Source organism: Pinus tabuliformis, chromosome Q (assembly GCF_031772625.1).
Source record: "Pinus tabuliformis cultivar Carrire ecotype Pingquan chromosome Q, CPIR1, whole genome shotgun sequence".
Taxonomy (NCBI): Eukaryota; Viridiplantae; Streptophyta; class Pinopsida; order Pinales; family Pinaceae; genus Pinus; species Pinus tabuliformis.
This window is the reverse complement of record NC_142296.1, coordinates 743,568,899-743,595,573: the sequence shown is the minus strand read 5'-3', so window position 1 is coordinate 743,595,573 and position 26,675 is coordinate 743,568,899. Positions and strand designations below refer to the sequence as shown.

The following is a 26,675-nucleotide window of genomic DNA, read 5'->3' as shown; positions in this document are numbered from 1 at the left end:
GCGAAATAGGGAGCCTGAGCAAGTGAGATAGACAACTAAATCTAGTCCCAAAAAAAAATCTCCCATTTTCTCCTCTGCTATGTCTGTATACATATCTTTCTTTGTATTTGTTCAGGCAACTGGGAGAGCCCAACTTGGCTCTTCAATGTGTTGTCTCCTTGATCTATGAGAGGGATAAGGGAATGGGAACGACCTGCCTTTCCACCGCCCCAATCCAATATCGTAAATGTCACATTAAATCAGTCAGACAATGGCTTCTCTCGATTGCAAGCAATTGTGGCATTTAATTCATCTGGTGTTGGTCATGGCTTTGAGCAAAACAGACGAACAAACAAGCTTCCCTCATACCAAGGATCTGTAAGCCTATCCCTTCCTCAATTTTGTTAATTAATTATTTAGTTTGAAATAATACTTATCAAGCGTATAATAAGAGGTTTAGCCAGTGGTAGTTTCTCCACGTCGGTATTGCATTCACAATTATTACTACAAAGAGCGGGGTTAGAACAGGGGGATGTTACAGTGCCCACTCCCCTACTTCTCTAAACTTAAGTGCAACAAAAGATATTCCTTTGGAGGTAACAATATGTTAAATGGCTAAAGATGCTCCTAAAAATGCACATTTATATATGTCATCACAAACACATGGATAACCTTCAATGGAGATGATCATGCTTTTAACAGAATCAGCACATCAACAAGGTCATTAGATACTTATGGTTTCTAACGAACTTTCTAATATGGTTCACCTTTTTCGAGACAAAGGGATAACAATGTGAGCCAAACTCAAAAGAATTTTAGGAAAAAGTAATGATACATTATGCATTTAATTGTTATTCAACTTTCATAAATCATTTTTTGGAAAACATTCTGAAAGAATATAAACATTATACCAACATGACATTTCACCCAAAATCATTAACCAAAGAAAGAGGGTGCGTTGATATTTTGAGAAGTTTGATAGTAGGCAATCCTCAGCGAGGGATTTTGTGTTGCCTCAAGTAGAGCTTGGTTAAGCTTTTTAAACTTTGTTCAATAGATCTCAAAGTACAATTTGGCCCTATGGAATTGCCCATGAATGCTTCTATATATGACAATGAAAAGGTTTATATAAGAAAAATTAATGGTGTTTCATTTAGAGGTACCAAGAGCAATGCATTCATTTAATCTAAAAGGTTAAAAAGCTCCCAAGTGAGTGACAACATGAGACAATGTTTATTGAAAGGCAAGTTTTCAATGTAAATATAGTGTTGTGACATGAGAAAATTACACATTATTTTATTATGTAAAAATGGAATAACAATCTATATGAATTTAATTTGTCAAACTGCTACTATGTTATTTAACATTGTTGACATGTGTGATTCACTTATAAAAAGAATAGCTGTTGAGAAAAGGTGATGGTTGATTGACATGATTACCAAAAATAGAGAAGTTGGATGAGAAGGTTATGACCATGGTCTACATGGCATGGTTGTGATAGTTGCAAGAATGTGTTTGTATAGATGAAAATTTTCAATTGTGGCACAATGACTTTGGAAGAAAAAATTTCATTAACAATACCTAAGTAGTTAAAACCCGAGTTCAAAGGCAAAAGTAACACTAAACATATGATGTTAATTTAAGATACAAGGTTTGAACATGGGCTTGTAATTTTCTTTCTTCTTCACGAAAGGATTCCAAAACAAAACTATTCACACAATTGTTAGAAAGGGAATAACAAGTTTAAAATTTAAAGGAAAATGTGTTTCCAACTGCAAATTCTACATATAAAGTGGAACTAAAGGATAGAATTCCATGTCTAACTTGGCAAATTTTACATTTCAGCTCCTTGATACCAGCATACCTTATACAATCCAAATTTCTCCAAAAGGAAACTTTTCGAAGTACTTTGCATCAAACATTGTGCATGGGAAGATATAGAATTCAGTATCGAATTTTTTCTAGCTGTATTTGTCCTTCATCAAGCTAATTCTGATATTTGCATTTTCCCGGGAGGAATAACTAACAACATCTAATTCTTTTGAGGATTTTTTCAATGTAGATTGTGATTGTGTAGTACCATTTATTGCAAGATGAAGTACTCTTTTGTTTCTAAAATAAAGGCCAATATAAATTTGTAGATAATGCTATACTAACATTAATAATTAAAAAAATGTTTCACTCATGCACAAAATCTAAATAGTAATGAGCCTAGAAATTGATAAACCTAAAAAATAGAAAGAGTATATTACCCCAACGCACAAAATCCAAACTTTAACAAGCTTAATTATCCAGTGAATTTAATAAGACTGGACCTCAAGAAACTGATAATTTGACAAGTTTTCCATTCACACACGAGCTCATCTACCAATCAAAATTACCATTTATATTTATTACCACTCAACCATGTAACCAAAATCTATTCAAACATCTTTAAGGTCGTAGCCAACTCTCCAACTATAAATCACTTTGGGCTACTAGCTAACTCTCCAATCATAAAAGCTCTCCAACTTTAAATGACTTCAAGCCACTGGCTAACTCTCCAACCATAAAAATTAAACAACTTTAGGCAACTAGCTAACTCTCCAATCATAAAAGCTCCCCAACTATAAATGACTTTAACCTACTAGCTAACTCTCCAACCATAAAAATCAAACAACTCAGAGAATATTACTACTTAAGTACATATATCACAACTCCTCAACCATGTGTGATACCTCTTCAACTCTTCAACCATATGTTATACCTCATTATCGACGGTTGATAAGCACTTACTATCAGCAACTTATAAAATTGAAACCAATTAATAAAAATGTCTGCCATACACGGGGAGTTGTGGCATCATCATATGTACAATAGATTTTAAACCCTGATACTAAGAAATACTATATAGTTTGGTTTAATCCTTGATATTGAGCGAATTCCTATGACTTGATTTCTTTTAATTACCCTTCCTAAAACACAATGCAAAGTTTTATATGAATCCATTTTGTATATTAATTTCTTGACATTCCATTTATTATACGGCACAAGCTTCAAATTTACATAAAATTTTCTCATATTTGATTTTTACATGATATAGATTGGATAGCATTTTGGTACTCTTAGTAAAATACTATCATTTATCAATCCTCTGTGTCATATTTTTGCACAAATTCACATTGCAAATATGTCACTTATGTCATCTTAAAAACTAACAGTAAACAATCAGAGGCTTCTGAATGAAAATTTACATTAGCTGATTACCAGATTTGCACCCATAAAAGTAAAGAGACTTCAACTTATGATACAATCTCGAGGGTTCATGTGATCACCATCATCAGATGAATCGTCACCATCTGTTGTGAAGTCCATTGCATAGCCATCCATATCATCGTCTTCATCGTCTTCACCTTCAAAATCTTCTCTTGAAATCCTTCTCTCTCCATCTCGGTCAGAGACTCGCCTCTGTAATCTTAATACATGCATAATCACATCAGGTGTGAAAGAGATATGTGCCTGCTGCTCTCTCTTACGCTTGTTGGATTCCATCAACTGCCAAGAATGAAAATGGTAAGAAAGTCTACAAGTAAATGTCCTTGTAGTAATGGTTTCTGAAATTATGCATTGAAACAAAATTAGTTACTGAAATCACTGGCCAACATCCCTGTACAAGCTGATCAATAAGTTTGAACAATACAACAAACTGCTAAAACAAAATATGCTAATATGTACCTCTTCAACGTTATCAGGAAGTGCAAACAGATCAGGTGCTGTAGGTGACCATACTTTGATGTTTTTTTCAATGCCACTAGTGGCAAGAATAGTTGCATAGGGATGTGGCTCCAGACAGTTAACCACACACTTGTCCCCTTTCATTAGACGCACTAGCTGCCCCCCTTTTTTCTTCCAAATAAATATTCGTCCACAATCAGATCCACTCACAACATACTCAGTGTTAGCACCAAAAAAATTCACACCCTTCACAGTCCGGGCATTTCGATGTCCTTCATAAACCTGAGGCGCTTCCAATTCCTCTGACATCTCAGATGAAGCGGAATTTGGGTTGGGACCCAAACCCATTTCCTTTTGAAACAAGTAAATGAGCTCATCATTATATGAAGCAAGTAATTCACTTTGGTTAGAATAAGCCAGACCTGTTATGTTAACCCGGTCATTGCCAATCAGGTGACGAGGCGAGAATGAATCTACTGGCCGATCTTCATTGGTTGATGCATCCCAGTGATAATTCCGAATGTCATAAACACGAGCATATTCATCAGAACCACCAATAGCAAAACAGTTTGGATTCCGAGGATCTATCACAATTGCATTAAGCCGCACAATAGCAGAATGGCTTGACTTGTTTGCACCAAAAGCATGGCAGGTAAATACTTTGGTTGGACTTTGGGTTCTCAAATCAAACTGAAGAAAATATGGCAGAATATCCATTATTAGAAGTTTGATTGAATGGATAAAACACATTTTCCTTTACTTTTACAATATAATATAACTATTCTTACATTATACATAACAGGAACGCTAAAATTCAGTGGCATCAAAAACAAGGACTCACGCGTAGGACAACTCCATCTTCACCACAGCTGAAGAATATGTGAGGACTTCCAGGCTCTATAGCAAGTTTATGAGCACGGTCCCGGTGCTTTCCTATCCTTCTTGTGTCAACGCGGCCTCCCTCCTGCAGTTGACTAAGCCTTACCTGCAACAGATTAAAAGGAATTGAAAAACATATTTTCACCAATATAGTTTTCTTTGAAAAAGTATGCTTTTGATCAACCAAAATGTTTCTGAATCAATTCTATTGGGAATCATGCCCCATCTGCTGCTGCTGCTAATTTTATGCATGTCTGAACAGCATTATAGCAAAGTGGCAACTGCAACTAATACGAGCTCCAAAACAAATCTAGACTTTTCAGTGCATCCTATTGGGCAAAAAGGTATTACTCACGCTTCCTTTGAGCAGTTAAATTACATGCTTTGTACAACTAACCATCTAATGCTGATATTGAAGTCATATATTTAGTATAAGCAACATCCCCTAGCTTGCAATTTTCTTATTTTAAACATTTGTGGAAAAGAAGAACCATGACATCGACAACCCATAGAAGGCAATTGCTTGTTAATTTCTAGACTCTAAAGATGTAGTCTCCACCAGCAAATAAAAAGCCAGCCTTTAGTTATACATGGCATGCTTTTCTAACTTATGACAATCGACATGTGCTAAAAATGGCTTGTATGACTTTGTTGATGGTGTCAGGCGAAGTTGGTTACTTCATCATATTTTATTTGGTAGTCGATTTGCCCTTTATGGCATGTAGTTGATGGAAGTCTTATTGTGAAAGTTCTATTATTATCCTTACGTGATGGTGTACTTTGTTACTTTATAATGTGGGTGATGAGTTATGCTGTGGCGTGATTCCAAAAGTTAAGGAGACTTAATTCATTGCGTGAATGGTTCAGCCTCAACAATTGATCATTTGTGTATAAAGAGACCCCCTTTTCTACATTTGAATTATCATCACAAACGGAGGAATTTATATTACATATTGTGTATCAAATCCATGTCGATTGTGTGCCAGTCTGTAAAGAAACTACAAGTTGATTAAAGAGCTTCACAATAATTTATTTACTCTATGAATGATAGTTGCGATCATGTCTTCCATTTATCTTACTTATTTTTGCACCCATTTCTTGATGGACTTTGTCTCAATATTTTGCACCATTGACACATTTGGGATTTGACAATGGGGAATCCAAATAGGTGCAATGACCATGTTTGTTGGTATGGGTTAGGACAATCTGTACATGGCAGTGGATCCTTTGTAATCAGCCCCTCTTTGTTGAGAAAGTTGTTATTGAAAAGGTTGCTGTAAATGGTAATGAAGAGCCAGATTCTGTAAAAGTTATTCTCCAAACTACAATTCAACACATGCATGAAAGAAGAGAGCACTGACTAGGTGATCTCACCCGAGGAGATTGGCAGAGGGGGAGCATATATCGAAAGGGATAAAGCTCAATTAGCAAGATCAAGTGGTGAGTACCCTTGGCCTAGAAGAGAAAGGGAGGAAAAAGTTTACCACTTTCAACAGTGTTGGTAGTGAAGACGTTACAAGGCATTGTAATTTGTAACATATATGTGACAATCTAGATTGTCAATATGCAAGAAGATAAGGCATACTGTGCAAAGGCTTTCTGTAATACTGAAAGACATCACACATAACAGGAACAAAGAATTTTCCCACAAACTACTTTGAGTTTTGCAAACATTAGGAAATGAATTTGAAGGAGAGTTCAGGTTGTTATTTGGTCACAAGTTGTGGATGAGATATACAACTTGACACAAGAAGAGGTACACAACATCCACTTGTATAGTTTGAAACTATAGGCTTTGATAAAAAGAAAATGGCCACAAAGGTTACACATTTTGCTGAGATGATTGTTTATGGAGGTATTATTGACCAAGCACAAAATTAAGAGGAAGGTTGTACCTCCAATGTTAATTTGGAATCTCAGGGATAAATTCCCTCCTTTGGACAGCCTTCTTCATTAAGAAAGACCCCTCCTAGCCCTTGGAAGAATTTAATTTGGTTAAAGAAAAATGTATTTGTAAAGTGAAAATCCACATGTGCACAAAAGTATAGGTTGGCTTTAAAGAAAAAAATTGAGCACCCCTTGGAAACATATAAATACAAAAAAAGTCAACCTCATTTGATCATCATCATCAAACATCTTCTTCTCTCTCTTCTTCGGACTGGTTCGTACAGGTATGAAATTGCAAGGTCCAAGCTCACACGTGCAAAGAGAAGAAATTAAGCTAGAGCCACAAGGTTTGATCGAAGAAATCTCGGCTACAGACACTACATTGATTTGGTGCTCCCTGCAGCTGGAGGGCTACAGCCGCACTGTCTGTCACTAGGTCCCAGTGGCTGTGACCTAAAATTCTGTTGACCGTTGACCACAGACTTTGATTGGTTTTGGAGACTTTGACTTTGATCAGATTTGTCTATTGGGCTCATCTCTTGGATATTGTTTGGTTGGTTTTGTTGGATAGTCAAAGGATTGACTTTGACTCTTGATTGGTGAATTGGAACATTGTACTCTCTCTACTGAACATTTTATGACAATCTAATAAGAAGAAGAATTTGAAAGGGTTTTCCCCCTTGTGGGGTTTTTCCCTGGTCTTTGACCAATCTTGGTGTCTCTTGTTATTGCTCTTGATTGTCTTCTATTGTATATTGCATTTATTGTTCTATCTATAATTGCCATTGATCATTGGAAGATTGAATTGATTGCCAATTGTAGTTAAGAATTGGGCTAAAATAATTGTTACAGCATAGAACAGTGGACAATTAACAGGGAATCAGAGCCAAGGTGAATATAACCCCAAGGAAACAAGAAAAAAGAGCAATTATCTTTGACATAAGTTGAAGGAGCCTACTTGACTTGGACGAGATGACTACCTCTTTCTTCAAGGATAATGAGAAGTTGGGTGACTCATCTAACTTTGCTGCTTGGAAGATCAAGTTGGAAGTTATACTGGATGACAACGATGTTTTGGAATATGTGCAAGGAAAGGTACCTGAGCCTCTGGCGAGTGCTTTTGCTGCTATCAAATACAAGAACCAAAGAGGTGAGAAAAGCCAAGAAAGTTCTCATTGATGGTTTGCAAGATCATTTGATTTTGATGTTGGTAGCTTGAAGAAGTCTAAGGATATTTATGACAAGTTGGTCGGGATGTATGAGGTCAACAACTTGAATCACATCCTCCCTAAAAAATCAACTCAAAGAAATGAAGATGAACATGGGGGAATCTGTGCAATCCTATATCATGAGAGTATCCCACACTGCCCAAAGAAGAGATGATCCAAGTTCCAATTACAACAACAATCGTGGCTTCAACAACAACAGGTTCAACAATAGAAGAAGAGGTGATGATCGAAGTGTTGAAAAATGTGTAACTAGGTTCGGTCTTCATATAGATGAAATGTACTTTCGATTCTTGTAAAGTGTAAAATGAAAGAAAAATTATGATTATTATTATTTTTGGAGCATGGGTTTCATGATCAAGGTCTTTTATTTTATAGGTCAAGCACCCATTGAGTGCTTCTAGGGTTTGTCCTAGGTCAAGAAGTCAAAAGAATCATTGTCATAAATTGAAGACCCCATCGGGCACATTGTAACTTGTAAAGAAAATCATTTGTCTTAAAAGGTGTCTAGATACCCTCCAAGACCAAGTCAGTCTGGCAGCTGGTAAGTTGGCCTAAAGAAAGAGCCACGTCCACCCTTGAAGAGCCTATAAATAGAAGAGAACTCATCCTACTTGAAGCACATTCACTCACCACTTATTCTAGCAAAGGAAGAGGAAGAAGGAAGCGAAGGAGGACAAAGGAGATTTGTGTTTGGGTTAATTTTCTCTCACATGTGTTAAGGAGGACTAGGGTTTTTGCAGCAAGACCTAGGGTTTCTATCTTCAAGTTCGATCTTGGAGAAAAGGAAACAAGTATGTCAAGCGAAGGTCACCAAGGGTAATCCTCATGCTCCTGAAGTGAGGGAAAGTCAAGTGAAGGTCAAAGGAGGCTCAGAAGGCAGATCAAAGCTCACACGTGTGGTAGCAGCTACAGTTGGGAGGCCGAAATTTCTGCAGCTGGAGGTCAAAGAAGTCCTACTGGAAGAGATTTGACTAGGTTTGACAAGATTAGGGTTAGCACATCATCCGAAGAGGTTGGTCTTGGCCTTGGAGGGTTCTGAAGTCAGTCTTAAGGTCTTGGAATTCGTCTTTTGAAGAATCTATAAGGAAGAGAAGAGATTTGTGGTTTTCCTCTCAAGTGGAGAGGTTTTGGCCCTGGCTTGCAACCTATATTATGTGTTCTTTTTCTTGTTTTGGTAGTTGTTTGATTATTCACACATAATAATAATCAAACATATAATAAGTAACAAAGCTAATAAGTAAAAGGACATCACAAGCAATTATCAAGTAAAGAGAAATCAATATAATCATTGCCCTTTTGATTTCTCAACATGGTATCAGAGCTAAGGTTGACTAAGGGCATTATGAAGATCTCCACTACATTGAAGAAGCTCATCAAAAAGTGTTCAAAGGTAGCAAGCTATATCAAGAAAATCTTCAAGGAAGCATGGAATCTCCTATTCAATACAAAGGAGGAAGCAATCAAGGCAAAATATGAAGGTCTCTTCTCGACACTCACTGGCACATTCCAAGACGAGAGCATTTGGGTAATTGATAGTGGTGCATCTAGGCACATGACTGGTCATCATAAACAATTGAAGACATTATCAAAGGGAAAATCTTCTTACTCAGTGGAACTTGGAGATAATAAGAGCTATCCCGTAAGAGGAATTGGATCAACCTCCATAGAGCTGGAAAATGGAAGCAACATTCACCTCAACAACATCCTATTTGTTCCAGGTTTGCATAAGAACTTACTTTCCATTTCAAGTCTAGAAGATAAGGGTGATAGAGTAGCTTTCATTGATGGAAAGGTTGTAGTATGGAGTAAAAACTCAAGCATAGAGAATGCTAGAGTAATTGGTATCCGAGAAGGAAGACTCTACAGGTTGATATCTCCTCTAGCACAAGCTTTGGTTCACATTGAAATCAACCCGTGTGAATTATGGCATAGAAGATTTGGTCATCTTCATTTCAAAATCCTTCCAACTCTAAGCTCCATAGTAGATGGAATCCCTGAATTGAAAGAAGATCACGAAGGAGTATGTAAGGGATGTGCATTGGGTAAGAATACCAAGAGACCATTTGGAAGTAGTGCTTCACGGTCAAAAGAAATCTTGGATCTCATTCACTCCGATGTATGTGGCCCTATGACTCCTAAATCACTTGGAGGTCATCTATATTATGTCACATTTATAGATGATCATTCAAGAAAGCCCTGGGTTTACTTAATGAAAACCAAGGACGAAGTATTTACAAAATTTCAAGAATCCAAAGCTAAAGTAGATAACCTTATAGAAAGAAGAATCAAGACACTAAGATTTGCTAATGGAGGAGAGTATATATCCAAGGAAATTATAGCCTTTTGTAAGGAATCTGGGATTAAGAGGGAGTTGATAGTCCCATATAATCCCGAACAAAATGGAGTTGCAGAATGAAAGAACCAATCCATTGAAGAAAATGTAAAGGCAATGTTACATGATCAAGATCTACCAAAATTCCTGTGAGGTGAAGCAGTATATATTCAAAATCGAAGTCCCCAGAGGTCACTGGACAATAGGACTCCCAAAGAAGTATTCACTAGGAAGAAACCAACTGTAGAACATCTTTGTATCTTTGGGTGTCCCGTATATATTCATATACCAAAGGACAAAAAGAAAGAAGCTAGATTCATCAGGAATGAGAGGAACATTTGTTGGCTACAGCAACTCCCCTACGGCTTATAGGATCTACATAAAGGAAAGACATCATATAGAAGTAAGTCGAGATGTCATATTTGACGAGAGTATTGCATTCAAGAAATCTAACGAACTTCCCATGGAGTCCAATGACGAAGAACTTCCAATATTTGAAAAAGAAGTTAACAAGGAAGAAGAAGAATCTCATCATGAAGATGAGGATCCCAGTGAACCCATTCAACCTGTGGTCCTCACCGAATCAAGAAAGAGACCTAACTGGTTGAAATCTACACTACTTGATGTAGAAGGTCATGGGGCAGCGAAAGGCTCATTTAGAGAAAGCAAGAAACCCAAGAGATATTCTGGGTATGTTGCATACATGAAAAAACTAATAGAAGCAGAGCCATCCACTTTTGAAGAGGTTGTCAATCATCAAGAATGGAAGGATGCCATGAATGAAGAATATCAATCTATAATGAAAAATGGAGTTTGGGAAATCGTACCTAGTCTCGAAGACAAATTTGTGGTAACTTCCAAGTGGATATATAAGATCAAACATGCGGCAAATGGAAGTATAGATAAGTATAAGGAAAGATTTGTGGCTAGGGGCTTCTCTCAACAAGAAGGCATCGACTACGAAGAGACATTTTCTCCAACAGCAAGATATACAACGATTCGTTCATTGGTCTCTCTGGCAACATCGATGGGATGGAACATCCACCAAATGGATGTCAAGACTACATTTCTGAATGGCACAATAGATGAGGAAGTCTATATAGAGCAACCCTTGGGATTTGAAGTTAAAGACAAGAAGGCATATGTTTGCATATTGAAGAAAGCATTATATGGCCTCAAGCAAGCACCAAGGGCATGGTATGCTAGAATGAATGCATACCTACAAAGAATAGGCTTCACAAAAAGTTTTGTTGATCTGAACCTTTATACCAAGGTTATAAATGGAGAACCTGTAATCAGTCTTCTATATGTAGATGATCTTCTCTTAACAGGTGTAGAAGGTCAAATTGAAGAATGTAAGAAGCAAATAGCAGCAGAATTTGACATGAAGGATCTAGGGTTGATGCATTACTATTTGGGACTAGAAGTTTGGCAAGGACCTGATGAAATTTATTTGGGTCAAGGAAAGTACATGATCAAGATGTTGAAGAGGTTTGACATGATGGACTGCAAACCTATGACCACTCTGATGATCACAAACTTGAAGAGACTAAGGAGTTCTGAATCGAGCCCTATGGATCCTTCCAAATATAGACAACTGATTGGCTCACTGATGTACTTGGTGAACACTCAACCAGACATATGTTTTGCAGTAAACATTCTCAGTCAATTCCAAGTGGAGCCAAAGCATGATCATTGGATAGCAGCAAAACATATACTAAGATATCTGCGAGGAATTATCCACTATTGCCTGAAATATGATAGGAGGAATGATGTCCACCTGATTGGATATACAGATTCTGACTGGGGAGGCAACGAGCAGGATGGAAGAAGCACTACGGGAGGATGTTTCAGTTTGGGATCCTCTATGATCTCATGGATGAGAAAAAAGCAAGACACCGTTGCTTTGAGTAGTGCTGAGGCTGAGGATGTTGCAGCATGTGATGTAAGCAAAGAAGCAGTCTAGTTAAGGAAGTGTTGATGGTGTTGGACCCACCAACATGTCAGGGGATCTCCCCGGTAAGAAGTCCCAACTAGACCTCAAACCGTTTGGAGTAGGAGTCCCAGCAATGGGTAGTACATTAGTGCCTTGACTGCGGTAGCACGCAAAGGTAAGTATGATAACTTTGTCGGAAGCAAGTGTGTGACCTTGCAACGAGTCAAGTGAGATGCATGGGGGTTCTAACACACAGAGGGGAAAAGGAAGTGTGTCCCTTAGAAGCCTGTAATAGTACGCAGCCTAAAAGGAACACACGAGTTGAATGACATCACAGGCTGGAAGCGGAATAGTCCACAATCCAAAGTGACAGGTTAACACAACAACACGTCTTCAACAAGATTCATACAATCACATACAAAATAGTTCATACACAAATGCGTAAGTTAAATAACATACATTGCTAAAGTAACCAGAATAGTCGAACTACAATAACAACATATGCATGAAAACGTGTTGGCTCAGTTATATTATAAAGTGAAAGTTTCATCCATACATACACCATTGACAGCCACTAGCCCCAATAGTGGAACATTACAGTCAACACTGCCTGCTCCTCCAAAGAGATGTACTCGCTCTACGTTGTGGAGAAGCCAAGGCTCGTCACAATACTCTCTAAGCCTTCTCTAAGCAATGCCTAGCCAAAAGCTTGGCTCCCAAAAGCATGTACTATGAGTTATGAGGTTCTATATATAGCAAAGGGTGGGGTGACCCTTGACATTCCCCTCCCCTCATGACTCTTCACATTACATAGTGATTGTTCACATTCCACTAGTGACACTTGGAATCTCACTTACAACATATTTACAATAATACAATTTCCAAATATACCCATGTGGGACAAAAATAGGCTTGAGTCAGCCTAACAAGAAAATAACATCACTCGGGTTCTTGGGGAAAGACCAACTTGGTAACCTCCTAATGGTGGTCTTCGATGACGAACTGATACCAAGCTTGGTACTACGCTATCGTGTCCCCGTACTGTTTGGTGATGTCTTTATCGAAGCGGACTCTTGCCTCCATGGCTTTCGGGTATATGGTTCTGAAACCTCTGTCCAGCTCATCCTGAAGCATGCGCAGCACTGTCCTGAGTGTGGCTAGACCATCGATGTACTTCTACGCATCAACTGCTCTATGTACCCATCAACCTCCAGCATGAATTGGTTCTTCCTCATGGCTTGAGTGAGGGTTCCAATGGAAGGGATCCTGTGTGTCCTCACTATGACATCTAGACTCTTGTACAACCGTGCATAGGAAGCCTCAATGCTGGTGATGAGCGGAGGGAGTTGCTCATAGTTCCGGATCAACATCTGAATTTGTGCTTTGTCTAGCTCTGCCTACAGCTTCATCATCTTGTGCAAGTAAAGCGGGCCCCCTTGTACCTCATTGTCCATTCTTGTACATGCGCAATAGCAGCATGGATGTCCTTGAGAGTTTGGGTTGTCTTCGCGCACTACTGTTGAAAACCATATAGATGGACAACTGCTTTGTGCATGGTGACAAATATTCTATACAACGTCCACATGGTGGTCTCCAAAGTTGATATCTCCGCAAGTATTGCTTTCTTCATTTCTGCCATAGCAGATCCTGCGAACTGCTCTGTTCTCTGCCTGGCCTCTTGCAAGTCCTTCGCCATCCGATCATTCTCTGCTATCAAGAACTTGACCATCGAACTCGTGGCTTCTGCATAAGCCTGAGAAGCCTCAGCCATGGCAGCTGGATGTCTTCTAACATCTGATACAATCACCCTTTCCTCTATGTGCACAAGTGATGTGTGATCATTCGGGAGCTGCTTTCTACGTGCCTGTACAATCCTGTGTTGTGACTTGTCGAATGACAAATTGTACACATCCATCTCTGGATCATCATTAAGGAGAACAACCTCTCCTTGCTTGCTCGGGACCGGTTGTGATTCTGGAGGTGGCAGAGACTATGGTGTGACCTCGAATACTCTCGGCATGAGATCGGTGTCTTGGTCTTGTGGCTCCTGTTCCGTCTCCATGTTCGTTGCCTCAACCATCTGCTCAACCTGCTGAGCGAGTTCCCGAACCTGCACCTGCTCACCCTCTTCTTCATCTGTTGGTTGCTCTACTGTCTCAACCTATATAGGCGCAGTTTGCTCTGTCAGTGTGCCTTGCCTTTCCTCCTGTTCCTGTTTCTTCTTTTCTTCCCTTTCTCTCCTCCTGAGCTCTTGCTCTGCTTTTAGCTTCTTTTTTGTTTCCTACAACTTCCTCTCTGCATCTTCCAACCTTTGCTTATCTCTCTTCCTCCATTCTACTCTCCTTTTGCATTGTCACCTCTTTGCCTCTATCTCCAAAGCTATTTTCTCAACAAGAGGATCTACTCTAAACTTGTAGCTTTTATCAGCCTCTGCACTCTTGGCAATCTTCCTCTTGCCTTTGTCTTGTGCCAGTTTGCTACTCAATGTTGTTGTTGGTGTTGTCGTTGTTGCTTCCTGTGGTGTTGTTGCCTGCAGTGTTGCTTTCCATTCTACAGCCATGTTGACCGGTTCATTGAGCCTAGAGGAGTTGTAGCAATACCTCCAAGGATCTTCCTCTAGCCAATGACATGCCCCGTGGATCCATGGGTAATACACCTTTGCACAGTGGTTCTTACATATGCACTGGGGATCGTATGGATTGAAACTCTTGGTGTCGAACCCAAACTTCTTCAAGTCCTCGGCCTCGGCATCCGCATCCTTCAAGGTACAGATCTTGTACAACCCAATCCACAAAGGAAGAGTAGGCCATGGTGCCTTCTTCCTCCTGTGTAGTCTTGCTGATAACCCTGTGGAGATGTGGTATGCAACCTCTTGCATGACCAGCTTGTCCGTGGCAAACCTCGATAGCTCATGCGGAGGCTTCTCCATGCCAAACATCCTAATGAAGGTGCCACCGAGTGAGGCATACCAATCTGCAATGTTAAGCAATGCCTGCATCGCTTCCTGGGACATGCAAGGTGGATCCTGTTCAAATATCATCCTGTACAGCGGGGTGATGAAGTGGTCAGACAACCTCGCCATGACTCCTCGGTAGCTGCACTCAGAGAGCAACTTGCAATAGATGTTCACAACATCCTCTGATGGTGTCCATGTCCAACCCATGCTAGGGAACTGTTGTTGGGCACAGATTGCATCAAGCAGGTACGCAAACATAAAGAATATTGCTTGCTCATCCTTAGGTGGACTCTGGGCATTAGACACATGCACTTTTAGCTGAAGAGCCAACATGTCAGACTAGTTGAATGGCCTTCCTTCATTTGCCAACTGCTCCAACATAACCACCCAACTCTACGGGAAGGTCTTCGTGCTCTCTTGGCCATACAAGCGACATGCAAAGATGACCAAGAGTTGGTAAGCCTTCCTGAGTGACTTCGTCTTGTAGACCTGGTTGGGTGTCGCTCTGAACTTTGATGGCTCTTTTACCCAATGCTTCATGATGTCTCTAGTGTTCACATTGTTGTTGGGAGTGTAGAATAGTGCATCCATGTAGTTCACTGGTTGCGGCAAGTGATACATCTAATGGTAGTTTTCTGTCTTGAAGGTGGCAAGTTGTGTTCCACTGGTACTGCTCAGTGTCATCGTCTTGGGATGAATATGTGAGACAATCCAGTGAATGATATCTATGCACGGGAAGGCAGGGTACCTGCATGCAACCCTATACAAGCCTGACTTGTGGATGTTGACATAGATTTGTCGATCTTCTAGATCTTCCTTGAAGTTGCCTGCAAATATGTCCTTTATTTCTTGCCATGTAATCTTCATGTCCTTCTCTACAAAAAGTTGTGTGTCTGCATAGATAGGAAAGTTCATTGGCACTTGTTCAACCACATCTCCAGTGCTGCTCTCTACAATATCCTTTGATCTAGCTCTCTTGGAAACCATGATGCCTGTACTACTGAGAAGCTGCTCAACAACTGATGTACCTGGAGACAGAGCGGACACTCACGGCAAGCAAATGTCAGCTTAAAAACACAAAGCACTTCAAGGATCGATCATGCAACAAACTGGGCAACTGCTAGGCAAGATTGCGCAATTGTGACTCTCAGAGGTGAGGGATTGTCAGCTGGATTTGCGCATTGCACAATCCCAGCTGCCAGTGAGAGGTACTGATGACTGGAACTGCACAGAGCGCAGTCCAGTGTGGCTTGTTGTGGACTGGAACTGCGCAATGCACAGTCTGGCTGGATATTGGCTAGGACTGCGCATTGCACAATCCCAGTGGACAAGACTAGGGACTGTCTCTTGGAACTACGCAGAGCGCAACAGGAGCCAGTCACTCGCAGCCTCTGCGGAATACCTGGAGCAAAGGCAGAGCCTTGAGTTCCAGAAATGCGCAATGCATGCCGGGAGAAGTTGGATCTGAGCCAACGCAGCCCAAATCTGCCCAAGGGCAACTTGAAAATGAGTAGATTTAAATGCATAAGAAAAGGGTGGTGCAGATCTGAGTGAATAGTCATGCATGCAATCAAAGCAAGTGCATAAATCAGTCAAACAAACGAACGATGACGTTGGTGGGGAGAGTCACCACAACAGCGACCGTTAGTGCAAAAAAGGAGTTATGCATGCGACGCTTAAGAAAGGCAATGCAAAACTTGAAACAACACTTCTACAAGTTAAAACAAACTAAAACGCCAGTGGTCGTTCAATAAAACATGCAAAACATCACTCACACAAGCCAAGGAAACAAAAGTGACAAAAAAAGCAGCAAAAGACTTGAAAAGCAAAACGTTCCCGGAAAAATTATGTCGATCATGCCGAAGGTTCCTAGATGCCTCGGAAATGCCAGACCTCCAAGATTGAATGTGCAAATGAGCTCTGGCGACGTTCATTAAATAGATTTGATCGATTTAGGTTTTATGACGTGCATGCCAAAAATCTAGGAAAAAGTGACAAGTGGCAGCAATTTCTAAAATTGGCTCAAGCGTAATTCCCATTGCTAAAAATAGATCCCTATTTTTAGGGATGATTTTGCTTTTTGCTTTTTTGCTTTTTTGGGAAAGGCTGCCATGCATGCATGGAGAAAAAGCGTAGCTCCAGGGGGAACCGGGCAACCTGCCGGCACATGCGTTGGACAACAGTTGAGGGAATGCTTCTACGCAATTCCTGGGCTGAGTGGCTCTGGCTGCCTCTCATGCTTTGCGCAATTCCCCAGCTGAAGGCAAGCTGTCAACTGGGTCAGTGCATTTTTGGAGCTGAAGCTCGCCGTCGAGCTGATCTGCGCAATTCTTGAGAGCAAGGCTCACTGTTGGGCTGCTCTGCGCAATTCCTGAGAGCAAGGTTGGCTTCCCTCTAGGACTGCATAGTTTTCCAAGGCAATGCAAGAACTGGATCAACCAAGTCACGGGGGTCAACTTGTGGTTAGACAGCGAAGCAAGTAAGCGAACACACGCTGTAAAGCGAAAGACGAATTATAAAGAAAGCACAAGAACCTGAGCAGTGCAAGACAAGCTGCTAAGATTTAAGGAGGGAGGCTCCAAAACGAAACGAAGGCAAAATTTTGGAGGGTGGTTGTAGCCGCTACAACAGGAAATTGCTATCCGACCTATTCGAAGGACAAATGGACCCTACATTGATACATTGTGACAACACAAGTTGTATACGATTGTTTGAAGACCCAAAATTTCATGGAAAGATAGAGCATATAAACAACAAATATCGCTATATACGGGAGCTAGTACAAAATGGTGTGTTGCAACTACAGTGTATCTCCACCAATGAGCAGGTAGCTGACATATTAACAAAATATCCTCCTAACAAGAAGCTTGTATACTTGAGAGACAAGCTTGACTTGGTTGATATATCCTCCCTAGTTGAGAGGGAGAGATAGGCACATAATTCTTGTCTTCACTTGGGAAGACAGAATGGAGGATTGGGTAAACATCTAGCATTCGATACTCTTTGAGGATGAGGTAGGGCATCCAAGATAAGCGCAGTCGTGGACCGATATTCTTTGAGGACTAGCTATCGAAGCCAAGAATAGTCCAAAGAAGGTCATACTCGTTGAACACCTAGGTGGAGTATGCACCTTGAGTGGCAATGATAATGATGTCTATAAATCATTGGTCTCGCCAACGTTGTGCTCTGATCTTGTGGAGAGATAGAGTTGTTAGACAAGGCCTTGTTGTTGATAGGTGGTTGTCATTGATGTCAACCCAAGCAGCACCAGGAGCTACCCCGATCTTCCATGGCAAATTTGACATGGCAATTCATGGAATCTTGTGTCAAGATCCTTCTAGATAGATTCTCCTCGACGAGATGTTTCCGTTGATATATGGTACGCCTTGTGGTTCCTTCTAGTTTGAGAGAAAATTGAGGTTGAAGTTGAAGACCCAATTTTGTGGGCTAAAACCCCAGGGGTAGAGACATGACACCTTATTCACCAACAGTTGTCAATATATGACAGGGATTTTCACCATAATCTCACCACGTATAAGTTGAATAACTTGAAAATCCAAAGATAGTAAACCAATCATTGACTTCACACTCGGGTAGGATCATATGCACTAAGCCAATCATTGGTTTGCTTGCAATTAACATCAAATTTATTACAAATTATTAAAGGTAATTAATTAAGTTTACTAAAAGCATCATCTTAAGAAGCATAGTAAATTAGTTTTGTCTCATAAAAAGTATCCCTCCTACCTTAACAACTACTATCTCCTCTCCATAAGACCAACGGCATCCTTACTTAAGGTTTGATGTATCAATTTAATAGTGTTTTATTAGGTAATTGTGTTCCAATTTTTAAGGTCTCCAACGTTTATTATTGGAGCCCCTTCTATGTTCTTCAACGGTCATCCTAGGTCTATAAAAAGGGGACCCTACCTCACCTATTTTGGTATGTATTTCAACGAATGATTAAGTAAAAAAAAGCTCTGAATTTTCGTCCACACCTGAGGAGCTGTAACGCAAGTATCAACAGAGGTGTAAGGTGTGCTTTTGGTCTCTTGGGGGTTCAGTCTAATTGCAGGGTGCCTTGCAAAAGGAGAGCAAAGAACTTCTTGATAATATTTTCTGAAATTTCACAGGATTAACAAGAAGGATAAAGTTTGTCTTAAGCTTGCTCTTGATGATTATTGGGACTGTTCAGAGTACAGGACTCGTGCTCCAGGAGAACGAGGCACTGGATAGGATAGTTGTTTTGTCTTGTGGTTCGGTTAGATTGCAGATCCATTGGAGCAAAGCTACAGCTACACTATTACAATTCAGATCTGTGGTTTAGGCTTGAAATCCTCCCTCAGAACATCAACAATCATTAACTAGTAAAGGAGAGTAAGTTCAGGCTAGCGTCTGAAGACGTCACTTGAAATTATTTTAAAAACCATCCTGTTGCAGATCACTGTGTAGAGAAAAAAATGAAGGTCTGATTGTAATTAAACAAGACTCTTATTTCGTTGAGACACTGTAAAATTCTGTCAAGGCTAGTTCTTTGTTGTCGGACTGTAGCTAGGGCACACATGCTGCTACAGGTACGCAAAACTATCAAGACCAGTCCTAGTCAAGTCTCGGTCTTACCTTGAAGTAGCATATTTAATCATCCTGCATCAATATTTGAATCAAGTTATTTCTTTTAACTTAGGACTGAATAAAGGTGTCTAACCATGTTTGTTTCTAGGAGCATGTCTTGTAGTCTTTTAGAGCAAAAGTATTAGTCTAAGGTCATCACGTTGTAGAGGTAGCAAAGACTTCAGGATTGTTTAAGTCTATTGAAATCTGTGATAAGTTCTGAAGCTCTCGGTGGCATCTAGCAAGGTCCAGGTGGAAGACCAGGTTAAGTATCTCAGGTATGTTCATGTTTGTTGTTGCAATATTATTATTATTACAATCATTCTAGAATTGTTGCACTAACTCTCAATTGCAGGCCTAAGGTAAGTGCTTTGGTTAAGGGATTAAATGTTTTATTCTCCTTTGGGTATTGGGTTTCGCTTGGCACTATCTTTCCTTGCAGGTACAAATTAGCTCAAGACCCCCAAAGTTAAAAGCAGATCCTTAGCGGGGGCAGCATAAGAAACATCACACAAGATACAAGCATATGCATTATGGCAAAAGAACAAATTGAAGGCAGAAGCAGTGACAGCAATACAAGAACAAACCAGAGCAGCAACAAGATTCTCCATCAGCTCAGTTGGTAAAACAGTCTTGTATACAAATTGTAAAGAGTTTGTCCAAGAGTCCCATTTATCAATTGAAGTCAAGCATTGCACATTTTGTAATTGGGCCATTGTCCCAGATTTGGGAACCCAGACTTTGTAAAGAGTTTGTGTCATTGCCTCGAGTTGAAGAAGGCAAGTTTGTTTTGGGAAAAGGACCTTGGTTGTTGGGACAAGGGTTTAGGTTCTAGTATCTCAGTTAGTCAAAAAAAAATTATTGTAATATCATTGTAACATGGATCATTGTCCTTGGTACGGGAGTCCACACTTTTATTTTATTTTTCTCTATAGGGTAGTAGGGTGGTGCTAGGCGAGTGAATGAAGTCACCCACAGGTTGGGACCTGTAAACACTTCAAGGTGGTAGGGTGGTGCTAGGGCGAGTTCTGGCTCGCTAGGGTGTTGAGGCATCCATTCAGTTGATAGCTGATGAAACCAGGGCGTTGGGGCATCCTTCTAGTGGGAGCTAGAGAAGGATGCTTTTCTAGAGTTCTAGGAAGTCGTAGCTTTCTTTTCGATTGGCACTAAAGATTAAAGAACTTATTAGAAAAGCGCTCGGTGGTTTTTGACCCGGAGGGGGTTTTCGACATAAAATCTTGTGCCTATTGTCTCTATTTTTGCATGGTTGTTTACTTCTTTTACTGAACCATAATAATAATAGTTGAAGATTAACTAATGCTCTGAAAAGATTAATAAAGTGCTAATTGCTAAGAAATACTGATTCACCCCCCCCCCCAGTTTTTCCAACACTTGCTATGTGACAATGTTGGTTGATAAGATGCTATACAAATGGGTTACCAATCTGACTCTTCTTATGAGATCTCTTCAAATTGAGAATGTCCATGTACCATGAATGAATACCTCCCTAGTTAACAGGGAGCATTGAAAAATGTGTAACTAGGTTTGATCTTCATATAGATGAAATGTACTTTTGATTCTTGTAAAGTGTAAAACGAAAGAAAAATTATTATTATTATTTTTGGAGCATGGATTTCATGCTCAAGGTCTTTTATTTTATAGGTCAAGCACCCTTTGAGTGCTTCTAGGGTTTGTCCTAGGTCAAGAAGTCAAAAGAGTCATTGTCATAAATTGAAGACCCCATCAGGCACATTGTAACTTGTAAAGAAAATTATTTTTGTCTTAAAAGGTGTCCAGATACCCTCCAAGACCAAATTGGCCTGGCAGCTGGCAAGTCGGCCTAAAGGAAGAGCCACATCCACCCTTAAAGAGCCTATAAATAGAAGAGGACTCGTCCTACTTGAAGCACATTCACTCGCCATTCATTCTAGCAAAGGAAGAGGAAGGAGGCAGCGAAGAAGGAAGAAAAAGGAGATATGTGTTTGGGCTAATTTTCTCTCACACGTGCTAAGGAGAACTAGGGTTTCTACAGCAAGACCTAGGGTTTCTATATTCAAGTTTGATCTTGGAGAAAAGGGGACAAGTAGGTCAAGCGAAGGTCAGCAAGGGTAATCCTCATGCACCTGAAGTGAGGGAAAGTCAAGCAAAGGTCAAAGGAGGGCTCAAAAGGTAGATTGAAGCTCACACATATGGCAGCAGCAACTATTGGGGGGGAAGAAATTTCAGATCTGCGGTGGAGGCCGAAATTTCTGCAGCTGGAGTCGAAGAAGTGCTACTGGAAGAGATTTGACTGGGTTTGACGGGATCAGGGTTAGCACATCATCCAGAGAGGTTGGTCTTGATCTTGGAGGGTTATGAAATCAGTCTTAAGGTCTTGGAATTCGTCAATTGAAGAATCTATAAGGAAGAGAAGAGATTTGCAGGTTTTCCTCTCAAGTGGAGAGATTTTGGCCCTAGCTTGCAGCTTATATTCTGTGTTCCTGTTCTTCTTGTTTTGGTAGTTGTTTGATGATTCACACATATAATAATAAGTAACAAAGCTGATAAGTAAAAGGACATCACAAGCAGTTATCAAGTAAAGAGAAATCTATATAATCATTGCCCCTTTGATTTCTCAACAAGAAGAAGAGGAGATTATAGAAGAAGAAGGGATGATAGAAGAAGAGATACTCCAGATCACAAAGAAGGCTATCATCCTCAAAAGAGGTCAAGGAACTCTAGGTATGAAAATAATGCAGTTGCTAGTCAATTTGAATATATCCTTATTTCCGCTCTCTCTAGTTCTTCCCCTCCGGATTCATATCATAGTTGGTTGGTAGATAGTAGGGCTTCTAGACACTTCTCTAGATATCGGGAAGTCCTCTCTAACATGGTTGAGAGGGAGACAAATTTGAAAATCATCCTTGGAGACAACACTACTCATCTTGTGAAGGGTTTTGGTTTCGTCAAATTTCAATTGGACTTTGGTGAATCCGTTTTTCTTCATGATGTGATGTACGTTCCGATATTAAAGAAGAACTTGGTATCTATTTCTTCCTTGGAAGACAAGGGTATGAGAGTAGCTTTCATAAGAGGAAAAGTCCTCACCTAACCTATGGAATCTCGCATGAGGGATGCTTTTACCTCGAGATATAGAATTGAAGGACTCTATAGAACCAATGGAAGACCTCTGCTAGCAATGGTCCACGACACTAATCATCAAAGTGAGCTATGGCACCGAAGGTGGCACATCTACATTATGAAGCCCTACCAAAATTGAAAAATTTAGTCTCTGGGATGCCTGATGTTCAAGCTAGTCATGATGGAGTATGTTTAAGATGTGCTAGTGGAAAGAAGACAAGCATACCATTCCCTTCCAGCAAGAACAAGACCAATGATATTCTTCAACCCATTCATTCTGACTTATGCAGACCCATGCCTGTGCACTCTATTGGTCGACATCTCTACTACATAATCTTCATTGATCATTTCTCCAAGAAGACATGGATATACTACTTGAAGCATAAGGATGAGGCTTTTGATATGTTCAAGTTCGTCAAGGTGCTAATAGAAAATCAAACAAGGAAGAAAATCAAGGACTTCAAGTCTGACAATGGAGGAGAATATACATCAAATGAGTTCGTTGATTTTTGCAAGCAGGTTGGAATCAAGAAGGAAACTATTGTACCTTATAATCCCAAGAAGAATGGTGTGGATGAAAGAAACAGCAGATTCATTGTGGAAGCTACCCGAGCTATGCTACATCATCAAAAGTTGTCAAATTTCCTTTAGGGAGAAGAAACAAATACAGCGGTTTATGTTCAAAACAAGGTTCCTCATCAAGCCTTGGACAACAAGACTTCTGAGCAAGTTTTCACAAGAGTAAAGCCCGACATTGGACATCTCAGGATATTTGGTTGCCCCGTATATTTCCATGTGCCGAAGGACAAAAGGAACAAGTTGGAAGCCACAAGAAAGAAAGGTACATTTGTTGGATATTGTGAACTAAAGAATTTAGAATATATATATATTTGATCAAAGGAAAATAGAGTTTAGCAAGGATGTAACCTTCGATGAAGATGCTACCCTTGGAAAAGCAAGGGACCTTCCTCTTCCTGAGAAGAAAGACGATGACATGGACTTACTAGAAGGTCCTTTTGTGTCGAAATCTAAGGACATAGTTGATGATTCCATGGAGCCTATGGACCCCTTGGACCCTCCTCCAAGTGAACCCCCTGCCAAGAAAAGACTATTGTGGCTTCGAGATACATTACAGGATGTTGAGAGACATGTTCTTGCCAAAGGGACCTGAATGAAAGAAGCCATGTCGGTATCAAGGATACGTTGTAGCCATGAGCACTATCATTCAGGCAAAGCCTCCCACCTTTGAAGTTGTGAAAGAACAAGTTTGGAAGGTTTCCATGACCGAAGAATATGAATCAATTATGAAGAATGATGTATGGGATGTCGTTCCGAGACCAAAAGGAAACTTGTTGTGACTTTGAAATGAATATAAAAAATCAAGCATGGAGTTGATGATAGCAGTGAGAAGTATAAACCAAGGTTCGTGGCCTAAAGTTTCTCCCAAAAAGAGGGAGAAGACTATGATGATATATTTTCTCCCGTCACCCACTACACTACCATTAGATCGATTGTTGCCTTGTTGCTAGTTAAGGATGGACTCTTCACCAGATGGATGTAAAGACAACATTTCTTCATGGCATACTACAAGAAGAAGTATATGTTGAGCAACTTCGGGGATTTGAAGTGAAGGACAAGAAGACTCACGTTTGCATGTAAAAGAAAGCACTATATGGTTTAAAGCAAGCCCATAGAGCCTGGTATGACTGCATTGACAGTTACCTGGTGAAGCTTGGATTCACGAGAAGCAGTGCTAACCCAAACATCTACTTCAAAGTGGTTCAAGATATGCCTTTGATTTTGGTTTTATATGTTGACGATGTATTCTTGACAGATAGTGAGCCTCTTATGCTTGAGTGTAAGAAGGAGTTGGCCTCCAAGTTCGAGATGAAGGATCTTGGTATGATGCATTACTTCCTGGGATTAGAGGTTTGGCAGAGACCCAGAGAGATTTTCCTTTCTCAAGGAAAATATGTCGTGAAGCTATTAGAAAGATTTGGTATAACTAAATGCAAGTCCCTGACCACACCAATGGAGATGAACTTCAAGACGTTATGCGGAGGCACTGCTGGACCTGACTTGGCAAACCCCTCTGAGTACCAACAATTGATTGGGGCATCGATGTTCCTTGTCAACACCTCTTATGGATATATGCTTTGCAATGAATGCTTTGAGTCAATTCATGATAGCCCCTTCACGCACATTGGGCTACTGCTAAACACATACTGAGATATTTGCATGGGACGATTAACCTCGATCTGAGATATACTAAAGGAGACATACGTCTTCATGGTTACATTGATGTTGATTGGGCTGGAAATGTTAATGACAAGAAGAGCACATCAGAGAGTTGCTTTAGCTTGGAGTCTGCTATGAAATCTTGGATGAAAAGGAAACAAAGTTTGTAGTTTTAAGCACGGCTAAGGTAGAGTACATTGCTACTAGCACGGTGAGTTGTGAGGCACTCTGGTTGAGGAACCTCTTTAGAGAGCTATTTGAGCAGGTTCTGGATATGACAGTCATATATTGCGATAGCAAGAGTGGGATCTGATTGGTAGAGAATCTTGTATTTAATAAGAAGTCCAAGCATATTAAGATCATGTATTACTACATTTGAGAAATGGTGCAGAGAGAAGCCATGAGACTCCATCACATTTCGACCAACGAGCATATAGCGGATATACTCACTAAGGCTTTGCCGAAAGGAAGTTCTTGGTCTTCAGAGAGACACTTGGACTAATGGATGTGACCCTCCCAAGTAAGGGTCCCAATTGATCAAGAATACTGAGTTATGCTCTTCCCCCTGTCTGAGATCCCAAAGTGAGGAACTGAGCCTTAGAGCTCATGGGGTTGAGGGAACTCTGTAGAATAGGATACTTTGTGATCCTTACCTCTTGGTAAGTCATATCCTGCATATTGTCGAGAAATAGGATAGTTTGTGATCCTTACCTCTCGGTAAGTCGTATCTTGCCTATTGTCTCTCTTTGGTGTTGACGGAGTTACCCCGGTTGGCATCCTACCCACAAGTTACGCTTCTTGGGATTGTTTTCCCACCCATCTAGCTAATGGGTGTTGGCTACTTGAGTTAGGCGTAATCCTTACCATTTATGGTAAGTAGTACCTTGCTCAAGTTATCAGATGCAGGTGTTCTACCACTGACTCTTGAGGGTCAAGTTGGGAAGATCAATAGACAATAGGATAGTTTGTGATCCTTACTTCACGGTAAGTAGTATCCTAAGTATTGTCACAGGTCAATAGGAAAGAGTGCGATCCTTACCTCACGGTAAGTAGTATCCTACCTATTGTCCTTGGATAGAGGGTGGTAGCTTGAGCTCCCCTATGATGTCAAATTCTTCTTCTTTTAGATTCGAGAGTGTTCAGTAGATAAGCAGAGATGAGCAGTGACGACATTTGACTTGATGATGACGAGATATTTGAGATGGGACATATGTTGCAGTTGGTAATTTCTCCCTAGCTGAGAGGGAGTGTTAATTTGGCAGCTCAGGAGCAAATTCCCTCCTTTGGAAAGCCTTCTTCATTAAGAAAGACCCCTCCTAGCCCTTGGAAGAATTTAATTTGGTTAAAGAAAAATGTATTTTCACAATGAAAACCCACATGTGCACAAAAGTATAGATCAACTTTAAAGAAAAAAATGAGCACCCCTTGGAAGCATATAAATACAAGTCAACCTCATTTGATCATCATTATCAAGCATCTACTTCTCTCTCTTCTTCTGATTGATTCGTACAAGTCTGAAATTGCAAGGTCCGAGCTCACATGTGCGAAGAGAAGAAATTAAGCTAGAGCCACAGGGTTTGATCGAAGAAATCTCGGCTGCAGTTGCTACATTGATAGGGTGTTCCCTGCAGCTGAAGGCTACAACTGCATTGTCTGTCACTAGGTCCCAGTGATCGTGACCTAAAATTTTGTTGACATTTCACTGCAGACTTTGACCAGTTTTGGCGACTTTGACTTTGATCATATTTGTCTGTTGGGCTCATCTCTTGGATATTGTTTGGTTGGTTTTGTTGG

General features: G+C 40.2%; 1 protein-coding gene across 1 annotated transcript in view; it reads right to left on the bottom strand.

Moving 5' to 3' along the window:
• Positions 1-3,019: 3,019 nt before the first annotated feature.
• LOC149221680 (uncharacterized) overlaps positions 3,020-26,675 on the bottom strand; it is a 112,964-nt gene continuing 89,308 nt past the window's right edge. The window contains exons 3-5 of the mRNA XM_089385185.1: positions 4,535-4,678; positions 3,694-4,383; positions 3,020-3,513 (exon numbers count right to left, since the gene is read on the bottom strand). Of these exons, the coding sequence (XP_089241311.1) occupies positions 3,256-3,513; positions 3,694-4,383; positions 4,535-4,678 (1,092 nt within the window). The 3' untranslated portion in view covers positions 3,020-3,255. The remainder of the gene's footprint in view (positions 3,514-3,693; positions 4,384-4,534; positions 4,679-26,675) is intronic.